Source organism: Lagopus leucura, unplaced genomic scaffold (genome assembly GCF_019238085.1).
Source record: "Lagopus leucura isolate 7727_CA_CO unplaced genomic scaffold, USGS_WTPT01 Super-Scaffold_100036, whole genome shotgun sequence".
In the NCBI taxonomy this organism is placed as follows: Eukaryota; Metazoa; Chordata; class Aves; order Galliformes; family Phasianidae; genus Lagopus; species Lagopus leucura.
This window is the reverse complement of record NW_024962285.1, coordinates 4,113,483-4,137,224: the sequence shown is the minus strand read 5'-3', so window position 1 is coordinate 4,137,224 and position 23,742 is coordinate 4,113,483. Positions and strand designations below refer to the sequence as shown.

At 43.8% G+C, this 23,742-nt stretch overlaps 1 protein-coding gene across 1 annotated transcript in view; it reads right to left on the bottom strand.

Moving 5' to 3' along the window:
- Positions 1 to 737: 737 nt before the first annotated feature.
- The window catches only part of DGKQ (diacylglycerol kinase theta), a 61,687-nt gene continuing 38,682 nt past the window's right edge, over positions 738 to 23,742 (bottom strand). The window contains exons 15-22 of the mRNA XM_042882881.1: positions 19,525 to 19,676; positions 18,105 to 18,253; positions 16,911 to 17,092; positions 15,427 to 15,527; positions 10,992 to 11,138; positions 9,853 to 9,964; positions 8,658 to 8,810; positions 738 to 7,526 (exon numbers count right to left, since the gene is read on the bottom strand). Of these exons, the coding sequence (XP_042738815.1) occupies positions 7,476 to 7,526; positions 8,658 to 8,810; positions 9,853 to 9,964; positions 10,992 to 11,138; positions 15,427 to 15,527; positions 16,911 to 17,092; positions 18,105 to 18,253; positions 19,525 to 19,676 (1,047 nt within the window). The 3' untranslated portion in view covers positions 738 to 7,475. The remainder of the gene's footprint in view (positions 7,527 to 8,657; positions 8,811 to 9,852; positions 9,965 to 10,991; positions 11,139 to 15,426; positions 15,528 to 16,910; positions 17,093 to 18,104; positions 18,254 to 19,524; positions 19,677 to 23,742) is intronic.

Here is a 23,742-nt window from a genome sequence, read left to right as displayed (position 1 = left end):
CAGCCACCTGGGCACACTGCAGGCTCATGTTCAGCTGACCACCAGCCAACACCCCCAGGTCCCTTTCCTCTTCACACTCATCCCCAAGCCTGTAGTGCTGCATGGGGTTGTTGTGCCCAAAGCGCAAGACCTGACACTTGGCCTTGTTGAACCTCATCCCATTCACCTCAGCCCAGCAGTCCAGGCTGTCTAAATCCCTCTGACAGGCCTCCCTGCCCTCAGGCAGATCGGCAGTACCTCCCAAATATATGTCAGGCTGCAACTGTAAAGATATGTGCAAAAGCTAAAGTGCATATAATTTGAAGAGCAGTATGTTTTAGTGTGCCACAACCTGAATAAATGGAAAATGCTACTTTTCTAGTAGCAGAGAAAGGGACATCTTCCTTCCATTGTAAAAGCAAGACATTTGGCATGCAGCTTGGTTAAATCACAGAAATTTAAGGTTACTTTTTTTTCCCATGTGCAGTCTGATACTTTGTTTGCTTACCTCTTTTCCCAAGGACAGTCACTGAAGTAACTCTCAACACAACACTGACTCAGGTCAGGTCTCAGCAGTTGGATTAAGTGTGACCCACAGAAGTAATGGCTCCAGAAGCGCCTGACCGCTACTGAGCACTGCACACCACAGCTGTGTGTAGCTGTTAATGGCAGCAACCAACAGCAAAGACAAGAACAACTCTGCTACAACACAGCCACCCTCCTGCAGCATGTCAGAACACTGCAGAAGAGCCCACATGAAAGCTCATTTATTGATGAGTAAGTGTACTTTGCTGTTTTTAGAGAAGCACCACTACTCCACAAGTGACCAGGGCAGAACAGAGGTTGTATTTTTCACAGACAAATTCTAGTTATAGATCTCTGGAACTTGTAAATAACACGTAGAATACACAGTTTCAAATCAGTGCAAAATGTACAATCAAATTAAACACAGACATATTGCAAAATATATACAGAATTATTCTATGAATATAACCCAAAGAGACAAAGAGATGTTTAAATATATGAGGAAAGCCCATCTTCTATAAATAACTCTCTTTTCAACCAATTAGTACATTAGGTATGTTATTTGTAGACAAGTTAGCACAGCATAGTGATTTGCAAGGCAGACACTGAGAAACAAGTTACACTGTTTCTGAGACCAGTGCACAAGTAAAGGTATGGTAATACATTACTAGTTTGAGGCACGCAACGTGAAAACAGTTTTTGAGCACTTGAAAGCTAACACTTAGACTTTATTTATTTATTTCCAGAACTATTAAGTGCACAAAGAGTAAGCACTAGACGATAGCTCATCTGTTTGGGGGTCAGCTTAACTCATCTTGTTGGGCCAACCTGATTCGTTGCCAATGTATTCGAACGTTCAGCAGAGATGTTATTAGACACGTAAAGCTATCTTGATATTAAAATGGCATTTGTTAGAAATCCGCTTGAAGTTGGCCGACTTAAATGACAAGAGGTGAAATGCAGTTATTTAAGCAATAACCAAGCTAGAGTCTGAGAAGAGTTAACGTGTCATGGGAGGGACACTGAAACCTCTAGCAAATGACAAACTCTGTGACACTTTACATTCAAAGCAGAGATGCTCCTATTAATTAGAACTTGCAGCTTTTTCAAGGTATTGGTTGCTACTATCTACGACATTGCTAATTCAACCACTCAAGGACTACTTTTTGGCATGTTCAGAAAGCTAAAGTTATACAGCTATTGCTATGATACAGATCCCCACAGTTTTCTTTTAAAGTAGCAGTGAAGGCATCATAAAGCACCTAAAAGTAACACAATAAATAGTAATTCTTCAAGCACCTCTTGCTACCCACTTTGGCAAGATCAGCAGCACAAAGAAAGAGATGCCATGGCTCGGCAAGCTGCAAGCATTTGACACAGGGAAGGATCTGGTTTGAGCCTTGTTTCCTCTGGAAAGCGAAGAGACCAATGTGTGGCACATCCTTTGGACAGGGACAGACAACCGTAAGGGCCAGACGTCACCAGACCTGCTGCACCCCTGCTGTCAGGCACCAGGGCAAGCTCCTTAGCTGTGTGATTTGTACTGGGGAAAAGTTCAGGCCGCTACAGCTGGTGTTTACATTTGAAACTGCTGCCAGAAGGGGATATGCACAATGTAAATGAAGCCAGATCTTCTGAAATCAAGTCTGCTCCTAAGCAGCACACTTGAGCCAGGGTGACTTGTTAAATGAGAGTGTTGCTAGGAGAGCTGAGAAGGGTAGCTACACCAACACCACTGTCTTACTAAAAATATTTTGCTCTGTGATACATCTTTAATACATTTACTTCAGGGCTTTGGACCAACCTCTTTAACACTGAACTGCTTATAAACACGGTGATAAATTATCTTCACAAAAAATAAAGTCAATCTTTTGGAAAACAAGTTCAATACAACACTTGTGGATTCATAAGACAGACTCTGTACTGTACATCAGTAAAGTCGTAACCACACGTAAATCTCTTTAAAGGGACATAGCAAAGAGTCTAAACCAAAAGGCAACTATTTTGTTAACTGTCATGGGAAGCAGAAACAGTGCTTCCAAGATGCAAAAAGGGGGCACGGCATCAACTGATGTGTGTGGGTTTACAATCAGTAGTCACTGTCCTGTAAACATTGAAGCTGCTGGACCGGCTGCAGGTTAAAATCAGTAAATTGCATGTATTTTACTGCATTCTATACACAAAATGTCCACACTGTTCAACAAAACAGCCAGCAGCAAAGGAACAAGGGCTCTGAGCTGGACCTCTCCTACAAGCCAAGGAAGTGTCAAGTCAGAAAATGCTGACATTATAAATAAACCTTAACATCACTTTCAAAAGCATTATAAAGTCAGACTAACAACCCTAAACCTTAGACTAGCAGCCAATTTGTAAGTTTAAAAATATACATGAATCTTCAGTCAGTCAGTTGTAAATACACACTGTGACATGGGGAAGGGGCCATCTCTCATTCCCAAGCAGAGCTCTTGAGAACAGAATCAGAGATGGGGACCAAGGAGCACTGTGGTCAGAGAAGCTCCTGAAGTTTAAAGAGTTGCATTCTACCAACTTGCGTTCACCATTACCTGAAAGTGCATCTTTAGATCTGCAGAATCATCCCCATATTTACATAAGAGTACAAAACACTGCCATTCTGCTACACCCTAAGCGTATCTAACTTACCTACCTAACCCAAAGACTATCTAACCTTTTCTGCTAAGTGCAAAAAGCACGTGAAGTGATATGTGCACTGAAGAACACGAGGTCACGGGCTGAAAATGAGGCGGTGCTGCCCCGTGAATCCCAACTGCTGCTGAATCTTTGCTGCACAGCTGTGAAATGGTTGGAGCAGAAGCTAACACAGAAGTGGAACAACAGCATGAGCCTATTCCCACACCCTCTGCACACATACGACACCCGGCACTCGTGCTTCTGTCACCAGTTTCAGCATAAAGTAGAGTCCAAAGGGCAGGACAGCAGCTTACCAGGAGGGGAAGATGCACACTTAGTGCCATGGTGGTACAGGAAAGGTATGGGGTGCAGACTGAAGGACTCCTGACTGCTCTCTTGGTATGAGTGCCAGGGTGTGGGCTGGTGGCCATACAACATATGGCATATCTGTACAACACCCATGCAGCAACATCTGTTCTGTCTCCAACACGAGTCCATTTTTGGTGTCACCACAGTTCATTTTATGTTATCCTCTCACAAAATGAGGTTTCACTTGGTACACAGACAGTTACATGCCAACGGGCTGTGCTACAAGGTAACATGCACACCTGAGCCTGCAGTGACATCACAGAGCTGATACAAGAGCACTATTTGCACTTTGAAAGAGACAATCTGTGCAGTACTTTGAGGAGGGTAACTATGCAGATTAATGAGCAACAGCCTGCAGCAGTTCTTTTAGTTTTGTTTCTTATTCGTATCGACCATACTACAGCTTCTGGCTTTTAAAACACTACAGTAGCCATTTCCATTGAAGTTAAACACATTAAAACAACTGACATGTAGACGAAACATGAGGAGCTCCGATAGAACACGCGCAGAACACGTACTCTGAACACAGCTGTGCTTTGGCTCTATTGTTGTCATATCGTATTGGGAAGCACACCTCCATCACATGCTGGCAGCCCAGGAGGGTGCAACAAGAAAGCTGCCCTGCCTCCTGACCACAAGGGTGAGAGAAAGGTGCCCAAGTGAGCGCTATCACAGTGCTGCAATGCAGCAAAAGCTGCAAAGCCACACTGCTACAGGACATTAATAAAGACTGCATTAAGAATGTGTGTGTATGTATACACGTATATGTAAACATTCACACACATAAACAAAGTGTTTTTGACTACAATGGAAGCATCAGAATTTAAACTACAAAAAACAAGTCTAAAATTCATGGGAGAAAATAATATCAAATTTTCTGATGCAGTACCAACATCTCAGGGATAACCTTCCAAATTTTGTTCTCCTAATCCAGGACAGAGGCAATGTATTTAAAAGCAGATGTTACCCAACTGACCACCACCCTATTTGTTTGCTGCACCAGGACACTTGAAATGCACCACGGCTTCTAGGACCTCTCTCTCCGTGCAAGGAAAGCCCAGTAGGACACCAAGTGAGGGATCAGTACTGTGTGTGCTGAACACAGTTGTGGGTGAGAAGACAGGGGATACAGAGAGGATGAAGGAGTGTGCCTGAACGGCGCAGCCTGTGCCACTTCTCTGTCTACAGCTGTGGTTTCTGACTGATCAGCACCTGTCTGGGCACCATGAGCCTCTTCCTTCCCAGTGCTTTCCTTACTGCCTTGCCTAAAGCTAGGTACTCAGGAAGCACTCATACAGCACTCCTCTTTGCACTGAGTTGTCAGAACCATACATCTGCCCACTGTGATATTAATTGTACTGCCTCATTATGTTCAATGCAAAGGCTAAGTCAAGATGTTTCATACTAAGTGTAAAGAGTTAGCACCTCTCTTCAAGGAAGTTTTACAGGCTACGGAAGAAAATATTAGGCCTTCTGAGACACCCAGAGTGATAAAAATGTAAAAAAAAGAAAAAAAAAAAAAAAAAGAAAATTAAGAAAAACAAATGTATGATCCCTTTGATGTGCTGGCCTTACAGTACCTGAAGCTGGTACAGCTTAGCAGAGAGCACAACAGAGTTTCTTCTCTTAAAAATTTTACAAGAGTTTTTCTTTCGCAACTGCTCAGGAATCTATTTTGCCTTCAAAACATACTAAGAATCATTTTATGATGCAGGGAGACCATAAATGCCAAGTGTGTTTTCCTTAAGATACATTTTCATTCCAGCGTGGCACTCATCTACTTAATCTATTCAAACAACATGTGAGAATCAGTTTATGGAAAAAAGAGAAAAGAGAAGAAGAAAACTAAAAGCCTTTGTATGCATCAGCAGGATCCACTTGGGCAGCTGCAAGAACAAGGCTGTATTTGTGCCACTTTGCTACCACAATGCTGCCCTGAGTCAGCCTTGTAACAGAGATGGAAAATCCCCACGGAATGATATGTCACAGCATGGGGCCCTCTGATTAAAATACTCTGGCCCACGAGTTCCATGTTATTTCAGATAACAGATACTAAGCAACAGGGAGACACAGCCAGGCCCTTAACAAGCCAAGAACACAAAGCACTGTCAGTTGCATGCTGCAGGATGATGTGCGTCTAGAAGAACAGCCAGACTCTTTTATTTATTTGGGCTGTAGAAGACGGTCAGTACCACAAGCTTAAAAGCTCATGTGTGTTTTCTGTAACAAAAAGTGAAGCTTTCCTCTCCATGTCTGAGTCAGCAATTAGACTATGCAGTCTTTCAGCTACCCCAAGGACAAAAAGCAGTTTCTCTGGCTTTCTGGACAACTACAACTAGCAACAACGTGTTTAAGATTTCTAACTTATAAGCCTGAAAGCACAGCCTGAAGTACAATATGTTCCTGCTGCTTGGAACGCTGGTACCAGGATGCCACAGGAACTCCAGTGGATCCTTCCTGTCCAGGTCCTGAAGCAGAGACAATCCCACGCCTAGTGATCAGGAGATGAAGATCCACACACTCTCCTCCTGCACAGTGCACAATGCACGACAGGAAAGGTTTGGCTGCTGCAGACCAACATGACTGTGGACATGGACAGCAGATACATGTAGTGCAGTACAGGACTAAGCATCTGCTCTAGTTCCAGCCTCCAGCAGGAAGCTATGAAGGAGCCGCTGGATCCTTGCAGGAGCAGCAGGCAGGTAGGCAAAGAGAGGTGATGTCAATGTCACAGAGATGAGAGAGGGCTGAACTCAGAAGCGCACACATTCATCCCAGGGGGAAGGTAAAGTCAGAGTCGCTGGGCCCACAACTGCTAACAACACCCACAGAGTACTTGAAAAAGCTGACAGGGTGAGTTTTCATGACAGGTATCATATTCCCACTCTCCTGAACCCTACAGAATGTTACATGCACTCTACAGGCTTCAGTACCTCCTAAAACTCCTGAGTGAAACTACTCCATATTCACTTCAGAGAACACTATATGGTACTTGCTTTACACTAATTAGTTACAGTCTTGGAGCTGGCTTTTAAATAGCAGCCCAACAAATAAGCAAACATGAGATAATACAAGAAAAGACAGGAAGAAAAGCCTGCTGTTAAAGATAATGCTCTCAGTGATAGAAAATAGCCACTGCAACAGTGTACTGCAATAGTGAACCAGGTATTCTTGTTCCTTTTCTACTTTGGAGTGGTGGCTGCTGAAATTCAAACGCCTTTCAAACAGGCTTTGTTACCAACTTTAACTGATAATTTACTTAAAAGCTGTTTGCCCTTCATCCATTCTGTCCACCTGCTGTTGAAATAAACTCTCTGAAATAGCTGGACTCAACTGGACTCAACTTCCTAGCACAACAGGCTTTTAGAGAAATCATCTCTCCTGTGTTCTGTATTTTCTCTCTTCTAAGGCAGTGCTGTTCCAGCTGTGTTATTCTGACTGATCCAAGGAGTTCTCTGCAGCTCATGTCTTTGCCTTTTGTACAGAGGTTACTGTAGGTATTAACTTAAAACAACACAGTTTAATTTATGGAAGGATGCACCAAGTTTTTCTATGGAATAATTTTCTAAAAGAAAAAGCAGGGAGGACGGGAAGAGTCTTTGTGAGAGCAGAAGCAGGAAGCTTGGCATCTCATAATCTTTCTTCGGCCCTGGTGGCCAAAGACACAAAAAAAAAGGGCAACAGTTTATGGAAGAGCAACCCAAAGAAAACATCTCAAATGAGGCAAGTGGTACATAACAGTTACTTGTAACAACGAGGCACTATCTCTGAAAGACTAAGTAGAACCCAGTACTATCAAAATGTAATGAAGGCACACTCATAAACAACGCTTCTTCACCAGTTGTCAGCTCGCTTTTACCGAGCTATCTTCAGTTGTGCTGCATCCATTCTGAGCACAGGTCTCTGTTCAGGTCCTCCTCTGCATGCTCACATGCTATCCACTCTCATCTCTCTCAGGCTTCCAGTTTTTTTTTTTTCTGCTTGGATTTTTTCAACATACGAACCTAAAACGCAAAGTTTTTAAAGAAAATGAAGGAGTGTTCAAATATCTGGAGTTGAAATATGTGTTCATATCTAAGTGTTCAAATATCTCAGACCTGCTAGCAGGTCTAAGACAACTAATACACGAGTAAAGAGTTGAACTGCAAAAAAAAAATAAAATTAAAATACATAGCTGAGTGAAACACCCACCCTTAGTGCTAGGATTTAATGCTTTTTACATAAATAAATAGGCCCATGTAGGTATATGTACATAGTGTGTACAGAAGTGTGTACGTGCATATCTGTCAATGGACAAGCATAGAAATACACATGCATACAGGTAACTTTGACAGTCACCAGCCTTAAGGACAGAAATATTTCTCACTGGAAAGCCAATTTAAGCTTGCATCTCTCCCTCCCCAGTCCCAGCCCTCAGGCTTAACATATTCCCAAACACTGAAGTTATGATCCTCTTTTTAACCCATTTCTTGCCTACAAGCGCCATTTTTTTGGCAGCTTTCCTAATGGGGCAATGTGGTCTCTCAGACTGCCCATGGCAACAAATTTCTGTGAATTAAAAAGGCTTCCTTAAGGTTACACACAAAATGTTGATTTCACAATTTCAATACGAAAATGAAAGTTAATGCTTAGGTAGTCGATGCTCTTTTTCTTCTGTATATACACACTGAGACACTAGGAATAAGCAGACACTAATGAACTCAAAAGCCTCTTTTTCTCAAGACTCTCCTCCCCCACTGTTCAGTTTTCTCCTTTGTTGCTTTCGGACATATCTTTCCCCCACCAGCACAGCCAGCAGACTCTTCTGTCCTCACTCACTGGAGTCCTACCACGGCCCTCATAACTACCATCAGCTTCAGGGCAAGCAACACCACCTGCACATCTCAGTAAGGGAAATAAATGGAGTCATTTGGCTGGAGCTCAGTTTCTACCTTCTTGAACACAATCCTCATCTGAGCCACTGGAGAAGGCTGTCAAACAACTCTCTGTAGAAATGGCTGTTCACTCACCCAACAATGACCACACGGTGTTGACTAGCTCTTCTGAAGTTAAGAACACAACTGATGAGCAACATAACAGACCAACATCACTGAAGGAACAAGGTCAGTTTTTTGAGACAAACTTAGAGCCATTACCTTTGGTCCTGCAGCAGAAATAATAATCTGTCCTGGGGCTTGAATCCAGGGCTCTCCATCAACTTGAACTGGAATTGGCTTTAGGAGCGTTACACGAAAATATGAGCCCTGGGCTATGCGGATGCCTGAACGAAAACCACTCTGGACTTGACCCTGTTAAGAAGTAAAAGCCAAGGTTATCAACCACCCCGATAAACAAGAAGCACAAGTATTAGCTGCACATGAACTGGGTGAATACAATTTTATTCTTACTGATATTTTAAGTTTCAAGTACAAGAACTGCTTAAGCAAAGTAGGCATAGGATGCCTTTAAGGATGCAAAATTAATTATTTAAGTTACTTTATGGACAAGAACTCAGTGCCTGCCTGCTGCCAGAGGCCAAATAACTTTACACAGTTACTTTGAACTTTCCTGTTGGCAAAGGAGCACACACTCAGAAAAGTCCTGTTTGCTTTTACTTCCCTCCTCCATAAAGTAGTAAATTAATTTAAAACACCTAACTAAGCACAGACTGTGGTGCAGAATTCCAAAATCTGAAGGTACGTTATCATAAAACACAGAGGAGCTTTGCCATACTCAACTCCATATTCGTCTTCAACTACTGGATCAGCGTTAACCACAGAAGTCAACTTTGCTTCCAAAATTTGTCCTGGTGAATGTGTACAGATACCAAACACGAAGGCCAAAACCTTAACACAAAAGTAATGCATTCCATAACATCCATGTGTGTTTGTGTCCCATGCCTACATACGCATGTAGCCTCTGAACCACACTCTTTTAACATGCTCTTCACAATTCTCACTCTTTTCATGCAGCCATGAGTTTCTTCACTTTCCATTCTGTCTGCTGTCGTCTTATATCTAAATACGGGTCTTCCAAGGAGGCTAACACACAGGCTACCAGGCCCTGCAGCCAGGAATGGGCACAGCAATTACAGCTAACTCCTGAACATCTCTTTGCAGACAGCTGATGCTGCCGTGAGCTCTGTTTATGGTCTATAACCATTTCTGTACTACATAACAAGAACCTGAACAAATAATTCTATAATAATTCCAGCACTGATGCATACCTGCTAGGACTGTTCACCTTTCAGATGCAGTTCATTATGAAAATAAATCAATCTGAGAAGAGTATATTTACCAGAGAGGCTCACTGAAATGTATTTCCTCTATTTGCAGCAGAGCGACAACCTACCATGTGAACAACGCCAGTGACACCAACAACTTCCAGCAGGCCATCATCAATGCGTGGTTTCTCAAAGCGCTCATCACTGTCAGTGCCCCAGAGATCAGCTCCAGACCCCCAGCTGCACAGAGAACACACACAGTGACCAGCCCACCTGGGACCTCTTCTCTGTCAGGCTTCAAAACCTCAGCACTCTGCTCATCTCCAGAGGGAGGGAGAAGTCGAGCTTTCCTGCACTAAGAGCAAGAAATGCTCTCCTAGAATTTGGAAGCATTCTGTCGAGGTCGTTGGGGAACGAAAGAAACTTCTGCATTTTGTGCAGTATTGACCTTCTTCATTCTTATAACTTGCTTATTCTTTAGGTGCACTGCCTGCCCAGTGCTAACCCTGATCTTCTCCACAGCTCTCGTATGCAACATATGCATGAGTGTGCACATTTCTGTATGTGTATATAAATACAAGTGAACCACAGAATTATCCCACACTGGATGGGACCCACAGGAATCACCATATCCAACTCCTGGCATATGAATGAAAAGATGAAACACATTCAAAGCAGACTGAAATCACATACAGAGAGGTTTAAGGCTAGAGCATATTTGAAAAAAAAACAGTATAGCTGCACTAATGCATTGCTGTTATTACACAAATTAAAAAACATCACTCTTATCACCAGCAAATTTAAGGAAGTCACATTTCCTACAGCTTTCCCTCCAGCTCCCTGCTGGTGTCTGTGCAGTGTCTGCAACAATGCCAGCATTTTCAGAGGTGTGGGCATTCCACAGCTATCCAGAAAACAGCATCACCAACTCCATACACATCTGTCTCCAGTGATGATACAGTTACTAATTACTGTTAGGACACAGGAGAAGGAGCAGCTGTACTGGGTTTTGCACTGGGAAAACAAGGTAATAACACCTTTTATTGGAGCACGATTGTGAGTTTTAAAGGGTCAGAAAAAAACACTGTTAGAATGGTGTTGAGAGACTCCACAGGCATCACTGCAAGCCCAGAGCTTGGCAATAACCAAAATTACACTTTAACAATGACCTGCCAGTCCACACTGTGGAGATGCTCAAAGAGAACGCACCACTGCCACATGTATAGGCAGGTACGTCTCCACAAAGGTTACTTTCTCTCCTTTTTACCTGGGTATGTTAATAAAAATGAGTCCTTCTATGTTTGGTAGCTCCACCTCTCGCTGGTCAACCTGAAGCTTTATGTCCTTATGAAGGTTTCTGGTATGGCTTATCTTCTGCAGCCCAACTTTCACATAAACTCCTTTGTTGTGAAACCTAGGAGCAGACAAGCATCATGTCAGCACACACTAGCACTGTTCTCAGCAGGTATGCTTGAAGAGTTCTTTGACTAAAAACCTCTATGAACTCTTACAGCTTTATTACAGAAAGAAAGCTAAGCCACAAAGTGCTACCTAATACATCTTTTATTTAAGAGAGGAACTGTGCTGTGAAGGCCCGTGGAGATACAGAGATGCAGAAAGGCAATGCCTCTTTGACAAGTAAACTTTTGGGCTGAAAAACTGTAATGCTGGTTAGGACCTCGGAGTCCTCATGGAACATTCTGAACTGCTTCATCATGCGCTGACAAAATAATCAAAGCACAAAGTCAAGGCACAAACACTTCTGAGTTTGGACTTTATGTATTGCTCGTTCAGTTAAGCCAGGCTCAGCTGTGGAAACTGAAAATATGCTTTGTAGTGTTAATCAGTGACAGAGCTCTATGGTATCTAATTTTGGAGTAAAAAAAGATGAGGAAGATTTTACGGCATCCCTAGAGACGTCAAAATATTTTAAGTTATGTAAACAAACACTGGTATTTTCTTCTATAATGGAAACACTGAGATATGCAGCAACCTTAAAGAGCCCTGAAATAAAAAGCATCAATTTCCATTATTTGACCCTGCGAGCACAGCGCTGTCGCTGGAATCCAACCCACAGAACATCCCTAACATCATGTCTGAGTTATGTTCATGTGGTGACGACAGCCAGTTCAGCACGTGGCTCCAAGTCCACTCACCAGGCAGAGACTGTTCAGTTCTTTCAAACTATTACACTGGGAATGATTCACTGTACATGTTAACAGTTTTAAAAAGTTGAGATAAAGATATCTGATGTAAGACCATTGGGCATCTGCCTCCACTCCAGACAAGGCCAAGAGATGCGTCTGTGCTAAAACAGGCTTTGTCTAATTTGAATGTATTAACTACAATTGAAAAATAATACAGCTAAGAAACAAAACACTTTAAGTACCACCAAGAAATCAGAACTTCAGTTACATCAAGAGAGAACCTGAGGAAACAAAAAGAATACGACAGAGAGCTGTAACTGCAGACACAGTTTTCAACTGCGTGACTGCAAAGAAAGCACTATAGACCTCAGAGTCCACGGGACACGCTGGCACACAGCAAAGAGCAAAAACTGCCAAAGACAAAAGCCTATCACTACATTCTTCTATATGCATTCCATTTCAGCTAGGAACTGTGTCAAGACACAGAGGGAAAAAAAAAAAAAAGAGAAAATTAGACTTCTGTATCATTACCATGCCAAAATCTACCTTGTGGCTTTGAAGGGGGCAGACTTTATGATTAAAAGTTAGCCAGGCTTGGGAGAGTGAACCTTGCACACCCAAATAGACAGAGATACTGCTCTTTTTTGAGTATCCTCATGTAGGGCATGATTTGGTGGAAGGAGTGCCAACCAAAGTCATCAGTCTGTTGCTAACTCTGCTGAACAACAAACTAACTCGCCCATTTGGCAGAAAGAAGCATCATCTTCTAAAGTAAACCCAAATATAGCGTTCAGATAGTAGCTGAACCACATTTAATTGGCAATATAGGGAAGACTAGTCATCTTCGAAGCACTTTATTTGTGCTCACTGGCTTCAAGGTCTGTACTGCAACGTAAGGCTCACACTGCAGCCACTGCTGTGAATTGCACTGTGGATGAGGGGGAGAGCAGGGCCTCCTGTGCAGGGTTGTCCCCATGGAGCCACGACTCTCTGCATAAGCTCGGCTGCAACACTGCACCATTATGTCACCCCAGAATTATTTGGAACGTTCTGGAGTACAGATACTGAGGTAACATCCCACTGCTCTGATTAGTGTGGAGACTTGGCCTATTCAGCCCAGGAATGGCCCTTTGGTTTGTTTTTCTGCAAGCACTGCACTACAGAAACAGCCAGCATTCAAATATGAATACTAAGAATGAAGGCAGATGCCCTGATCCTCAGTTTTACACCATGGGAACACTCTCATAAAACCTGACACCCAACACACAGAAATCACCACTGCCAAAACACCGTGCTGTGTTTGCAACTGATCACCGCTGCACTGTGAGCTACCAGACCCAGGAATGGAGTCTGGAGTCTGCAAAGACACCGCACAGCATGGCGCCAGGGTGCTCAGAGTTCTCACAACACTGACCAACCTAAGGTATCGAATCAGAGAGAGCACACATGCGCATTTTCTTCCATGCAGACTCTGACTGCACCGTCCAACATCCCCATCTTGCATGCAGCACTGCTTGTGTGACAGCTACTGCTGCATTTGGTGTTCAATCACCATGCTTTTCAGTTAATTCACTGAAAAAAAGAAGGGTGAGCTCATCTGGCTGGCAAGAGAGTGTGCATTTGCATATGCTGGGAAAGGGGAAAGCAGCAGTTTTAACAGTTATCATTACAGACGCTGAAAGGCAGCAATTGTGCCAGCAGCATTAGTCTGCAGAAGCTGCTCGTCCCTGTGAAACAATACTTCAGCATCAATTGGTAATTCATACTTCTTTCTCAGACCCTGAATCACAGAACCATACAGTCTTTTAGATTTGCAAAAAAAAAACCCCAAACCACCAAAGCGCTGTTTTTCCCACACGCTCTCCAAGATATTCTTGCACCATGTCCAAATAGGCATGTTGAAGGTCTGCAAGAGGGATATCAAGTCACTGCTCACTGCACTGCAGATGCTGCACACCACGTGATGCTAAAGATGAGACAGATTAAAAGCGCACAGGGAAATAAAGATCAAAGGATAACTCCTAAATATTGTGTCAGTAAGGAGAACATCAGTATCTTACTCAACACTTTAGGAGATATATGAGCAACATCTGCATTGATAAAACATGCAAGAACGGTGAGATCAGAGAAGATTCTTAATAGATGAGACTGGAACACTATGCAGCTGTAATAGCTTGTTCTGGCAACTGAGAGGATATTAGCTTGCGAACATACGGAGTAAAGAGCAGTCAAGAACAACTCCTATGAAGAGTTACTGATTAATTACACAAATGTGATTTTTTTCTCTCATCGGGTTCAATAATTACAGGAACAAAACCAAGTGCTGTTATTGATTCACCTGCATGCTTTTTATCAAAGAAGGGCTTGGGCTGGAAGGAATCCCAAGTATCACCAAGTTCCAAGTTTCACTAGCCAACCCTCAGATCAAGTGCTGGATCAGGTTGCCCAGAGCCCCATCCAACCTGGCCTTGAACACCTCCAGGGATGGGGCATCCACAACCTCTCAGAGCAACCTGCCCCAGCACCTCACACCCTATCAGAAAAAAACCTCCCCCCTGACATCTAAATGCCCCCTCCTTTAGTTTAAAACTCCTTTGGTTTTAAAACTATCTTGTCCTATCAAAATCTACCCATGTAGAAATTTGATTTCCCTCCTGTTTATAATCTACCTTTAAATACTGGAAGGCTGCAGTGAGGTTCCTCCTTCTTCAGACTGAACAAGCCCAGTTCCCTAAACTTTTCCTCATAGGAGAGGTGCTGCAGCCCCTGATCATCTTTGTGGCTCCTCTGGACCCTCTCCAACAGCTCTGTCCTTGTACTGGGGGCTCCAGCCCTGGACGCAGTGCTGCAGGGGCCTCACAAGAGCAGAGCAGAGGGGGACGATCACCTCCCTGTCCCTGCTGGCTGCCCCTCTGCTGGTGGAGCCCAGGACACCATTTGCCTTCCGAGCTGCAAGGGCACACTGCTGGCTCATGGTTAGTTTTCATTCCTAAGCCCTTCTCATCAGGGCACCTCCCAGGGACTTCTTCTCCCAGTTTGCATGCATAACTGGGATTGCTCTGACCCAAAGTACAAAACCTTACTGCACTGCCTCGCTTGTGACTCAGAGATATTTTAAAAATTGTAATGACCAGCATGCATGCAGATACTGCCACAGCACTGCATGAGGGTGGCAAACACACAGCGTGCAGCAGCATTGCCTTCTCTCCTGCTAAAGGCTTTCAGTGGGATATTTCCACTAACTTGAAATTTTACTGAATTTGACATTGAAGTCATTGGCAAGTAAGTACAGTGAATAATAATAACAGGGCTTCCAAAAAACTTATCTTATGTTCTCTCTTGGAACACAAAGGAAAAAAAAAGGAAAAACAAAAAGCCAAACAAATTGTACGCCTAAGAAGTTCATGGCTTTTTTAACTCCTGCCTGTTCCAGTTTTGCCTCAAGCAACATTATTTGTGAACACTTGTAGCAAGATTATCAGCCACAGCATAAATTGGAAGCTCTGGGATACTACATAACTTCCACCTCCCCTTTTCTGTTTTCCCCAGGATTACCTGCTATTAAATTTCCCTGGTTCTTCTTCTCTAGCATGATGAAAGTCCAAGCTCAACTCTGCATCAATGCCAAGACCGCAGTAATTGTTCATCTGTACAATCTGTCAAAAAAAAAATAAATAAATAAAAAGGGGAAGAATTATTTGTATTATTTCCTCAAGGCTTACATTCCTAAATGCAGAGGTTCCAAAACTCTTCAACAAAAGGAAGACCCGTAGATTATTCTTCCAAGTTATTTGCATCTTGACAAATTCAGGAACGTTTTCCAGAAAAACAGCACTAAAAATAAAGCAGTTGTTTATACGTACTGTCATTATTCCCAAGTTATTACGAATTTCAACACTTAATCTTATTTCAAGAAATGAGTATGATAAGGCAGACATAAAAATAAATGCAGAAATAAAGCCAACCCAGCTTCTCAAAGCGAAGAAGTTCTATGCAACAGCTACATATAAATTACTAAACACTAACACCACTATTATTTTTGGCAGCAACCCCATGCCACGAGTTCAGAACTTGACTTCACCTACTCAGCTGCATTTTAAATAGCTCCCTATATAACAACCTCAAGGTTCTGCAGATCCCTACTGTTTTTCCTATTGATCCTTCCTTTGTATGCCAGCTCACTCCACAGCTTTTCTATGCCAGCTCTTGATTCCCACACCTTCAGTCTCTAAGAAGCAGATCAGGAACACTCAGGGCAGACCTAAATAAAAATACCCAGAACATCAGCAGCTTAAGTTCTCTGACCCACACAATGCCTGTGACTTTCCAGCAACTACACAAAAAATGTTAGACAAGGACTACCATTATTACAGCTTTCTTTTTTCTTTTCGCTCCCCCTTCTTCTACCCAGTTTCTTGATTCTGTCAGAAAATAAACAGAACCAGTATCCACAAAAGCTCTGAAATCACCATTCACAATCAACGCCTTTATTTTCCTCAACAGAGACAAGAAATGCAAACCAAAGTTCAGGGCCTTTTCCTCCAAGAATATAAAACAGACGCTGCATTTACAGCAGCACGAAGGCAGTGTGATGACAGGAGGATTTACCTCCTCTGTATTTCTGTAACTTACAGTTATTTTTTGAGCTGTAACAAGAAAGACCACACTAGTCTAATACGCATTTTTTTGCTCAAGTTTCACTAGTCTTATGGGAAGTGTTTGGCCTCCCTTACTTGAGAAATGCATTTCTCAAATGTAAATGCAAAACAAATAGGCATGCCATTGACAGGTAAATCTTCACATTAATGTGCTATCAGATACTTTTTGCCGAGCAATAAAGAAAGGTGTTCTGCTACCAACCATCCCACCAGAACTGAAGAGCTGGATCCAGGCACAGCACTATCTTCACTAAGAAATACTAAGGCCCAAGCACAGGTAAGTGAGCAGCAGGAGATCAACCATGCCAATAACTGCATTTCTTCTGACTTCAAGAGAACGAGTGTTTCTGCGAGTCAAACCCAAGCCAAACCTCATCTCACCTTGGGGGGCTCAGGTTCTGCCATGCCATTCTCTGCACCTTCAGCGGGCTCTTCAGCATCCAACAGAATAGTCCAGCGGTCCATCAGAACGTCGTCTGCTTCATCCACAGAAACCAAGATGGAGTAGGGGTCCTCCCCACTGTAGCCAGCTCCCCAGCGCAAAACTCGTCCTAAGTCATTACCTGGGCACCAACAAAAAGCCCCAAAATGTGACGGCATTTTTAAGTTAGCTGTAAAGCACCAACAACTCCGTCAGCTCTGCTCTTTAAATAACTGTAAAGTGCTCAAAGTAAGTCATGAAAGCAGCACAACTAGACTGAAAAGTCAGTCAACCATAAAACATATCCCAGCATTACGGCTGCCTTTGTGTCACACACAGATATTCTGCTTCATTTGAAAAATTCTGAAAAACGCAAAGGAAGAAACTGTTACCAAGTCAGCACACAGCTGAATTCACAGCCCCGCAGTGCAGCACTGGTTGTCAAGGGGAGAATATTTTGGCCTCTCCAAGTGCTATCCACTCAGACATGGCCACAGCAATACCGTAGCTCCTTCTCACTCAGGAAGCACAACCAGCTGGCAAGCAGATCCCTGTGCATGCTATCCACAGCTGGCTACCGAGTCCTGGCATCCTCAGCAGTGGTTTGTCAGGTGGATACATGAAGGCAAACCTTCTGGAGGATAAGCAGGCACAAGGCCTCAGGCAGGGATCCATCTGGATTTCCAGCTGCTGGACCAGTGCAGAAGCTGCACGCAGACCAGTCAGCAGCGACGTGCTGGGCCATTGAATGCCTCTCTCTAAGCCACATCCCAGCTGGATAACTTCTCCAGGGACAAAACAAAGGGAATATTTACTGAAGACTACATGCATTTAACTTTGCGGCAGGCACACCTTCAGACTGGGTAGGAGAGATCAGATCCACACTATACTAGAAAACAAGCTTTAAAAGAATGTGGGTCAATACCTGCTGAACACAAGCTAATAGAACCCTGAGCCACGTGGGAAGATGGTTCCTGCTGTCTGCCTCCAAGCCCATGTTCCCATGTTCATTACTTAGGGCTTATGCCCATGACAGTCCCTCCTCCCAGCAATTAGCGCTCCCAAACACAACACAGAAAGTCCACGGAGAATGAAGGCAAGGTCTTCAGCACGCACTGAGCAGTCCTCAACCTAGCGCTTGTCCCAGTTCTCACCTGTTCCCAGAGGCAGGATGGCAACAGAAGGCTCTGAGCACACCAGCTTGTGCCTGATCTCCTCCAGTGCACCAAGAACCCAACCCACGGTGCCATCACCTCCGCACACCAGCACTCGGAAGGAGGGGACTTTGGAGAACGTATGAAACCTCCATTTAGAAACAAAGCCAAGGGGAAAAGAAGCGTTACAACGCAGTACAAAAAAAGCAGCCCCTACTTATGTTATTTAACATAACACATTATAGCTGAATTCTTAAAAAAGAGTGAAAACCACACTCTCCTACGACTTTTTGCAGCTGGAGACCAATTGTTAATCACTTGTTTCCTCACCAAATAGGTCAAATTGTTCAGAGTTTCCAAATGAACATCTTAAATCTTTGCAGAGGTTTTGAATTTTTTTTTACTTAGTCATTCCTGAGCTGCCAAGTGTGGAATGTTGATAGGACTTTTTGTTCATAGTACTATTTTGTTTGTTCTCACTCTTTTTGGCCTTTCATCCTACACAACAGGACTGCAAAATAATTTCTACTCACATCTCACGACAAGCAGTAAGCAAGGAGAAGCATTCTGCTGTACATCTACAGAAATACTTCATGGGGAAAGCAAAATGAACTAACTACCACAGCTGCAGTCTCAACTACGTTAGAAACATAACAAAATTACAAAACTCAGACCAAAAAGTTTGTGCAACTTGTTTAACTTGCTTCCTGCATAGGCTACATTTCTCTCTTGAAAGCATTTGTTTCGAAGGTTGAGTCACAAGAGTTCTTTGTTAAAACGCAGTGCATAACGAGGCTACTCCAAGTAGGCTGCAATCACTGCCTTCAGTTTTATGAAGTGTTAACAAAATGGTGCTGATTAAATCTAGTAATCACTTAGTGCCTCCCTGCAATCACACTACGTTCTGTATCTCAGGGTGAGAAACGCTGCAGCTGTGACTGGGCAGGCCCCGTTAATTCTGCAACTGTGGCCAACTTTCAAGAGTCAAAATAGAAAACTTTATTATACTTCCCTGTTCGTTTTCCACGGCATGTTAGAAGAAATGAAAGCAAAAATGAGCACTTTTGTAAGGCAACATGACATTTTTCTTTTGGTATCCATTTATTTACAAAAGACTACTGTTTTCAGTCATAAGTGTATTTGCATTAATTGTAGAGGACACGTGAGTTTCCTAGGCGTGGGATCTGTTAGACTTGATAAACATACATACATCGGGAACTAATCTGTTCTCTGCACAGAAAAGGAAAGTCTGTTTAAATACCAGTAAGAACCAGTCTGATTCTCTACTCTGCTGTCCAAGCAAAGAACAGACACAATTAATATCCTTACAAGAACAGAATCTGATCTTGCCTGAAGAAAAGCCATCACAAAACACCTAACAAAGTCACCATCAATAACCAGAAAAAACATTACAACATACCCAGGCAAAGGACCACCATTGGTAAGCTCAAAGACCTGATGTGGATTCAGCAGCTTTCTGAAGCAGTACAGCAGATCCCGGCCTTTCAGACCACCGCTTTTTGGATTCACAAATACGAGCAGTGGCCAGCAGTTCTGCGGGATCTTGGAAGCCTGGATGAAGGAAAGAAAGCATTAGCCAAAACCACAAGCAGGAAGGAAGATTACTACTGCATCTCAAAAGTCTTTACTGATAATTCCTTGATGCTTATGGAAAAAAAAAAAATCCAGATTCAATTAAAAAAAAAAAAGACTCAACACCCAGACAATTAACAAGGCTAGCTACTGATTTTATCTTTCTGGAAAAGCTTTCATTGATCCACTCCAACTATGCTCAAACTATTAGTTTGGCCTAACGTTAAAATGAAGGTATCACCAATGCCTTTCTTCCATATCTTCAGTAAAAAGTACATGAGAAAGAATAGTGTGAAGGATAAGGTCATTTCTAGCGGTGCTTATTGACAGGCCAAGGCACAAAGCAGAACACAAGCAGTTCCATGTGAACACGAGGGAAAACTTCTTTATTACTACGAAGATAACAGAGCACTGGAACAGGCTGCCTAGAGAGACTGGGCAGTCTTCTTCTCCAAAGATATCCAAAAACCCACCTGAATGCTTTCCTGTGCAAACTACTGTAGGAAACCTGCTTCAGCAGTGGGTTGGACTAGATGATCTCAGGAGGTCCATAGCATTCTGTGGTGCCATCCTTACACCACTGTGGCTGTCTGCTGGAGGGCTCTGCAAGTACAGAAGTGCTGTGGGCATCCTGATGCCCTTCCAGGAGCCCCACTGAGCTCAGTGCCTGCAAGCAGCAGGTGGGGACCTGATGAGACAGCCAATCCACTGCATGGGGATGATGGGGAGAAATATCCCCTCTCGACTGGTCTTCAAACATCCCATCATCCATGACTTACAAATGACTCTAGAAAGACCAGGAAGCATGAAGGCATCTTTTATTCAACCTGTCAGAGTGGTGGGTATAAACGATGAGGTGGGTATACATTAAAAGTCCATCAGGCGTTTCAGCAAGTGTGCTCTGAAACAGAAATGTCTGCCACAGTCCCTGAGCGGTGGTAATTTGTATTTACAAACTGGACAGCATTCAGGGAACACTAATTTGGCACACAGCTGACATGACGGTTCCGGGAAAAAACAACAACGGTAAAGAGAACTCAATTTAGACATGAATGATTCAAGGGGCAATGAAGAAGCAGCATGATGACAGCTTGCAGACATGTGAAGAGATCTGAACTGCAACAGAGGGAGGAGAAAGCACATAGACAGTGTGCTAACTGTCCATGCTAACTACCAGGACTGTGAACTGAACCTCAAGCTGCAGAAATGAGTCCACTTTACCAAGTAAAGGTGGGGAAGGAAACTGGCATCCACTGCTGAAATAGCCATGTTACTGCTGCATGTGAGCCAGCTCAGACACTGGAAAGCAAACAGTATTCTGGGGTTTGAATATTGACTTAAGAAATTTCCTCAAATGGTGCTTTTGTGGAGGAGCCAGGCACTAACCCTCTGCCAGATGCGTTAAGATACTGAAGCTGCATAAAAATCTGTCTCCTCTGCATCCTTGCTTGCATGAGAAGCATCCTCTGCCATCAACTGTGACTGCTAGGCACAAAGAGAAAACACAGCAGAAGTGTAATGCCAAGCAAGTGAGAAGGCTGACAGAGGTGAAACACCTTTCTTCTCTTCCCCCCCTCCTTCCTCTTGCTTTATTTTTGGCCAAAAAGAGACATTCTTGGTCTCAGACATAACTGTTCTGTGGGAGCAGAGAGTCAGGAGAGCCCAGAACATTTTTGAGCTGCTGGTGGAACAAGAGTGGTGAGACAACCACCCTCACCCGTACTGTGAAGAACAATGAGTCCAAATGGGCCTCACCTGCATGTTCAGGCTCCACTGGAAAGGAAAGGCACTCACCAAAGCCCAGTGAACAAAAACTGTAATACATTTACGCCTGCTAAGTATACGGAAGGGACCCTTGTAGCCAGTAAAGGAAATCTAAACAAAACACTGTGTGCCACTGCTGCAAAAAGGAAGCACTTCTTGCATGGCAAGGTCAGCAGCTCAAGGATGCTCACATCCAAGAAGAGGAGTGGATTTCCTCCCCTCAAGCCACCACAGGTATTATACAAACAGTAAGCAGAGGTTGGCTTTTCAGTCAAGCCCTTTTCGTGGCTCTATCAGCCACGTTCCACTGTGAAGACTCCCCTGAATTCTGCCAGCAAGGAAAGGCAGAGTGCTGCTGAATGGAAAAGTTGTTTTCCTCTCTTCAAACCTTTTTTACTTCCTAAATTTGAAAATTTCACCTCCAGTCTTTTCAGCTTGCTGAACAGGCTGTCTGGACCCTCTGCTGTGGTCCACGATCCAGACACTCGTGGTGTGTAACAAATGGATGGGTGGGAGGAATAAGGAGGAAAAAATGAAATAATACTCAGCTGCAAAGTAAACAAAAACTTTTACAGTGAAAGAATCAGAGAACAGAAACCAGCCCAAAACTTACACCCAACACCTTGCTAGAAGATGGATAAGAGCACTTGATTACCTTCTCTTTCTCAAGAAAGTAATTTTTAAAAATCCTGGTTGTGGATTAGAAGAGATACCGTAAGCACATGTCTTGTACTGCTTGCTTTTACAGACAGAATCCACACACTGGGTCTAAAAGCAAGCAGCTACAACCACTCACAAAGAACCTTGGGGAACTGTGCTGATTTCTGAGACGTGGTGAATCCCAACACATTCAAAAGCACAGCTGTGTTTTGGAAAGTCATACGAGACCTTACTCAAGCCCCATAACATTGCAAATACGTATTTACAGTTTCCACAAACCTGCCATCTAAATTCCATAGTTTCCAAGTGTCAGTACTGTACAAGAAAAAACAAAGGGCAACATCTATGCCGACTGCTGCTGAAAGTCACAAGCAGCAGCAAAGAGCGCCTGGAGCAAACAGGGTGCCTGCATGCAGCATACACTGAAGAGCCCTGCCACACAAACACAGCCTCCTTCCAGTATCTTCCAGCGTAAATCCCCAGTTACAACCATTCTGGGCTGAAAGCGGCGATGCAGACTGAACAAAGTATCCTAGGAAGGGCAGAAGCCTTCTCAAGCGTCACCCTTATGTTTAACTTGCTTCTCACCACTGCTTGTGGTTGAAGGGCTAAGAGGAGCTGCTAAATCCCTCTGAAGGACCAACCTGTAAGAAAACAGCTTTTCTGTAGGTTAAGAGCCCCAGAACAAATTCCAGGCTTGCACAGAAGATCAGAGCCGCCGCAGCAACGCCTGAAAGGCACAGGTCCCATGGAGAGCTGCGCTCCGCTCCGCGCAAAGCGGTGCGGGATGCTCCGAGCTGGGACGTGTGACTGATGCTGAGGAGCCCCTTCCTCGCTGTGCTGGAGGCGCAGCGCCTGCAGAGGAGCTGTGTGCGGGCAGGCACTCAACAGGGAATTCACCGCGTGTTTCTCAGAGGCCGCCAGCAGACGGCGTGTGACTGAGGCACTCTGCAAGGCACTGCACACTGCTCGACTTGCCAGGATCTGCACCGCGCAGCTCCGGGCTCAGCAAGATACCTACTAGTCGTGCTAATCCCCTCTGTGCTGCACATACCGTGCAGTCCTATCAACCACAGCAGGGAACAAGGCGTTCTGCACCCCAGGCCAGTCAGATCAAGGCCTATCTTCCAAGCTGCTTCCAGGAGCTACAGAGGTCACTCAGCAATGCAAAAACCAAACTTCTGCAATAAGACTGCCCGCAGCACCCCCCACATGCAAGGACTCCTGCTTCCATTCCTCCAGGAAGGAGGGCTTGAATCTACAGCCCTAAGCAAGGTGTCGGTGCCATCGGGGCAGCAGCTGTGCCGCACTGCAGCACCTCCACCAGCTGCTCCTTATCTTGGAGGAAACCAGAATGTGGGAAGTAACTCCTTGCAGGACTGTGGCCAGTTGTGATCAACAGCTGCTGGCAGATGTGACAATACCATGGAAGATCTGGGCTGGCTCTTTAGTAGGTGCACCAAAACCAGTGCGAGTACAGCGTGCACTGGGGATATCACAGACCAGCAAAGCACAGAGCAGATGCTCAAATGCTCCTTTACTTTTGTGTTTTCGTTGCATTTTAAGATGGCTTCTTCTGTTTCCTTCATCTGAAGTTGTAATTTGGAAAAATCACTGAGTA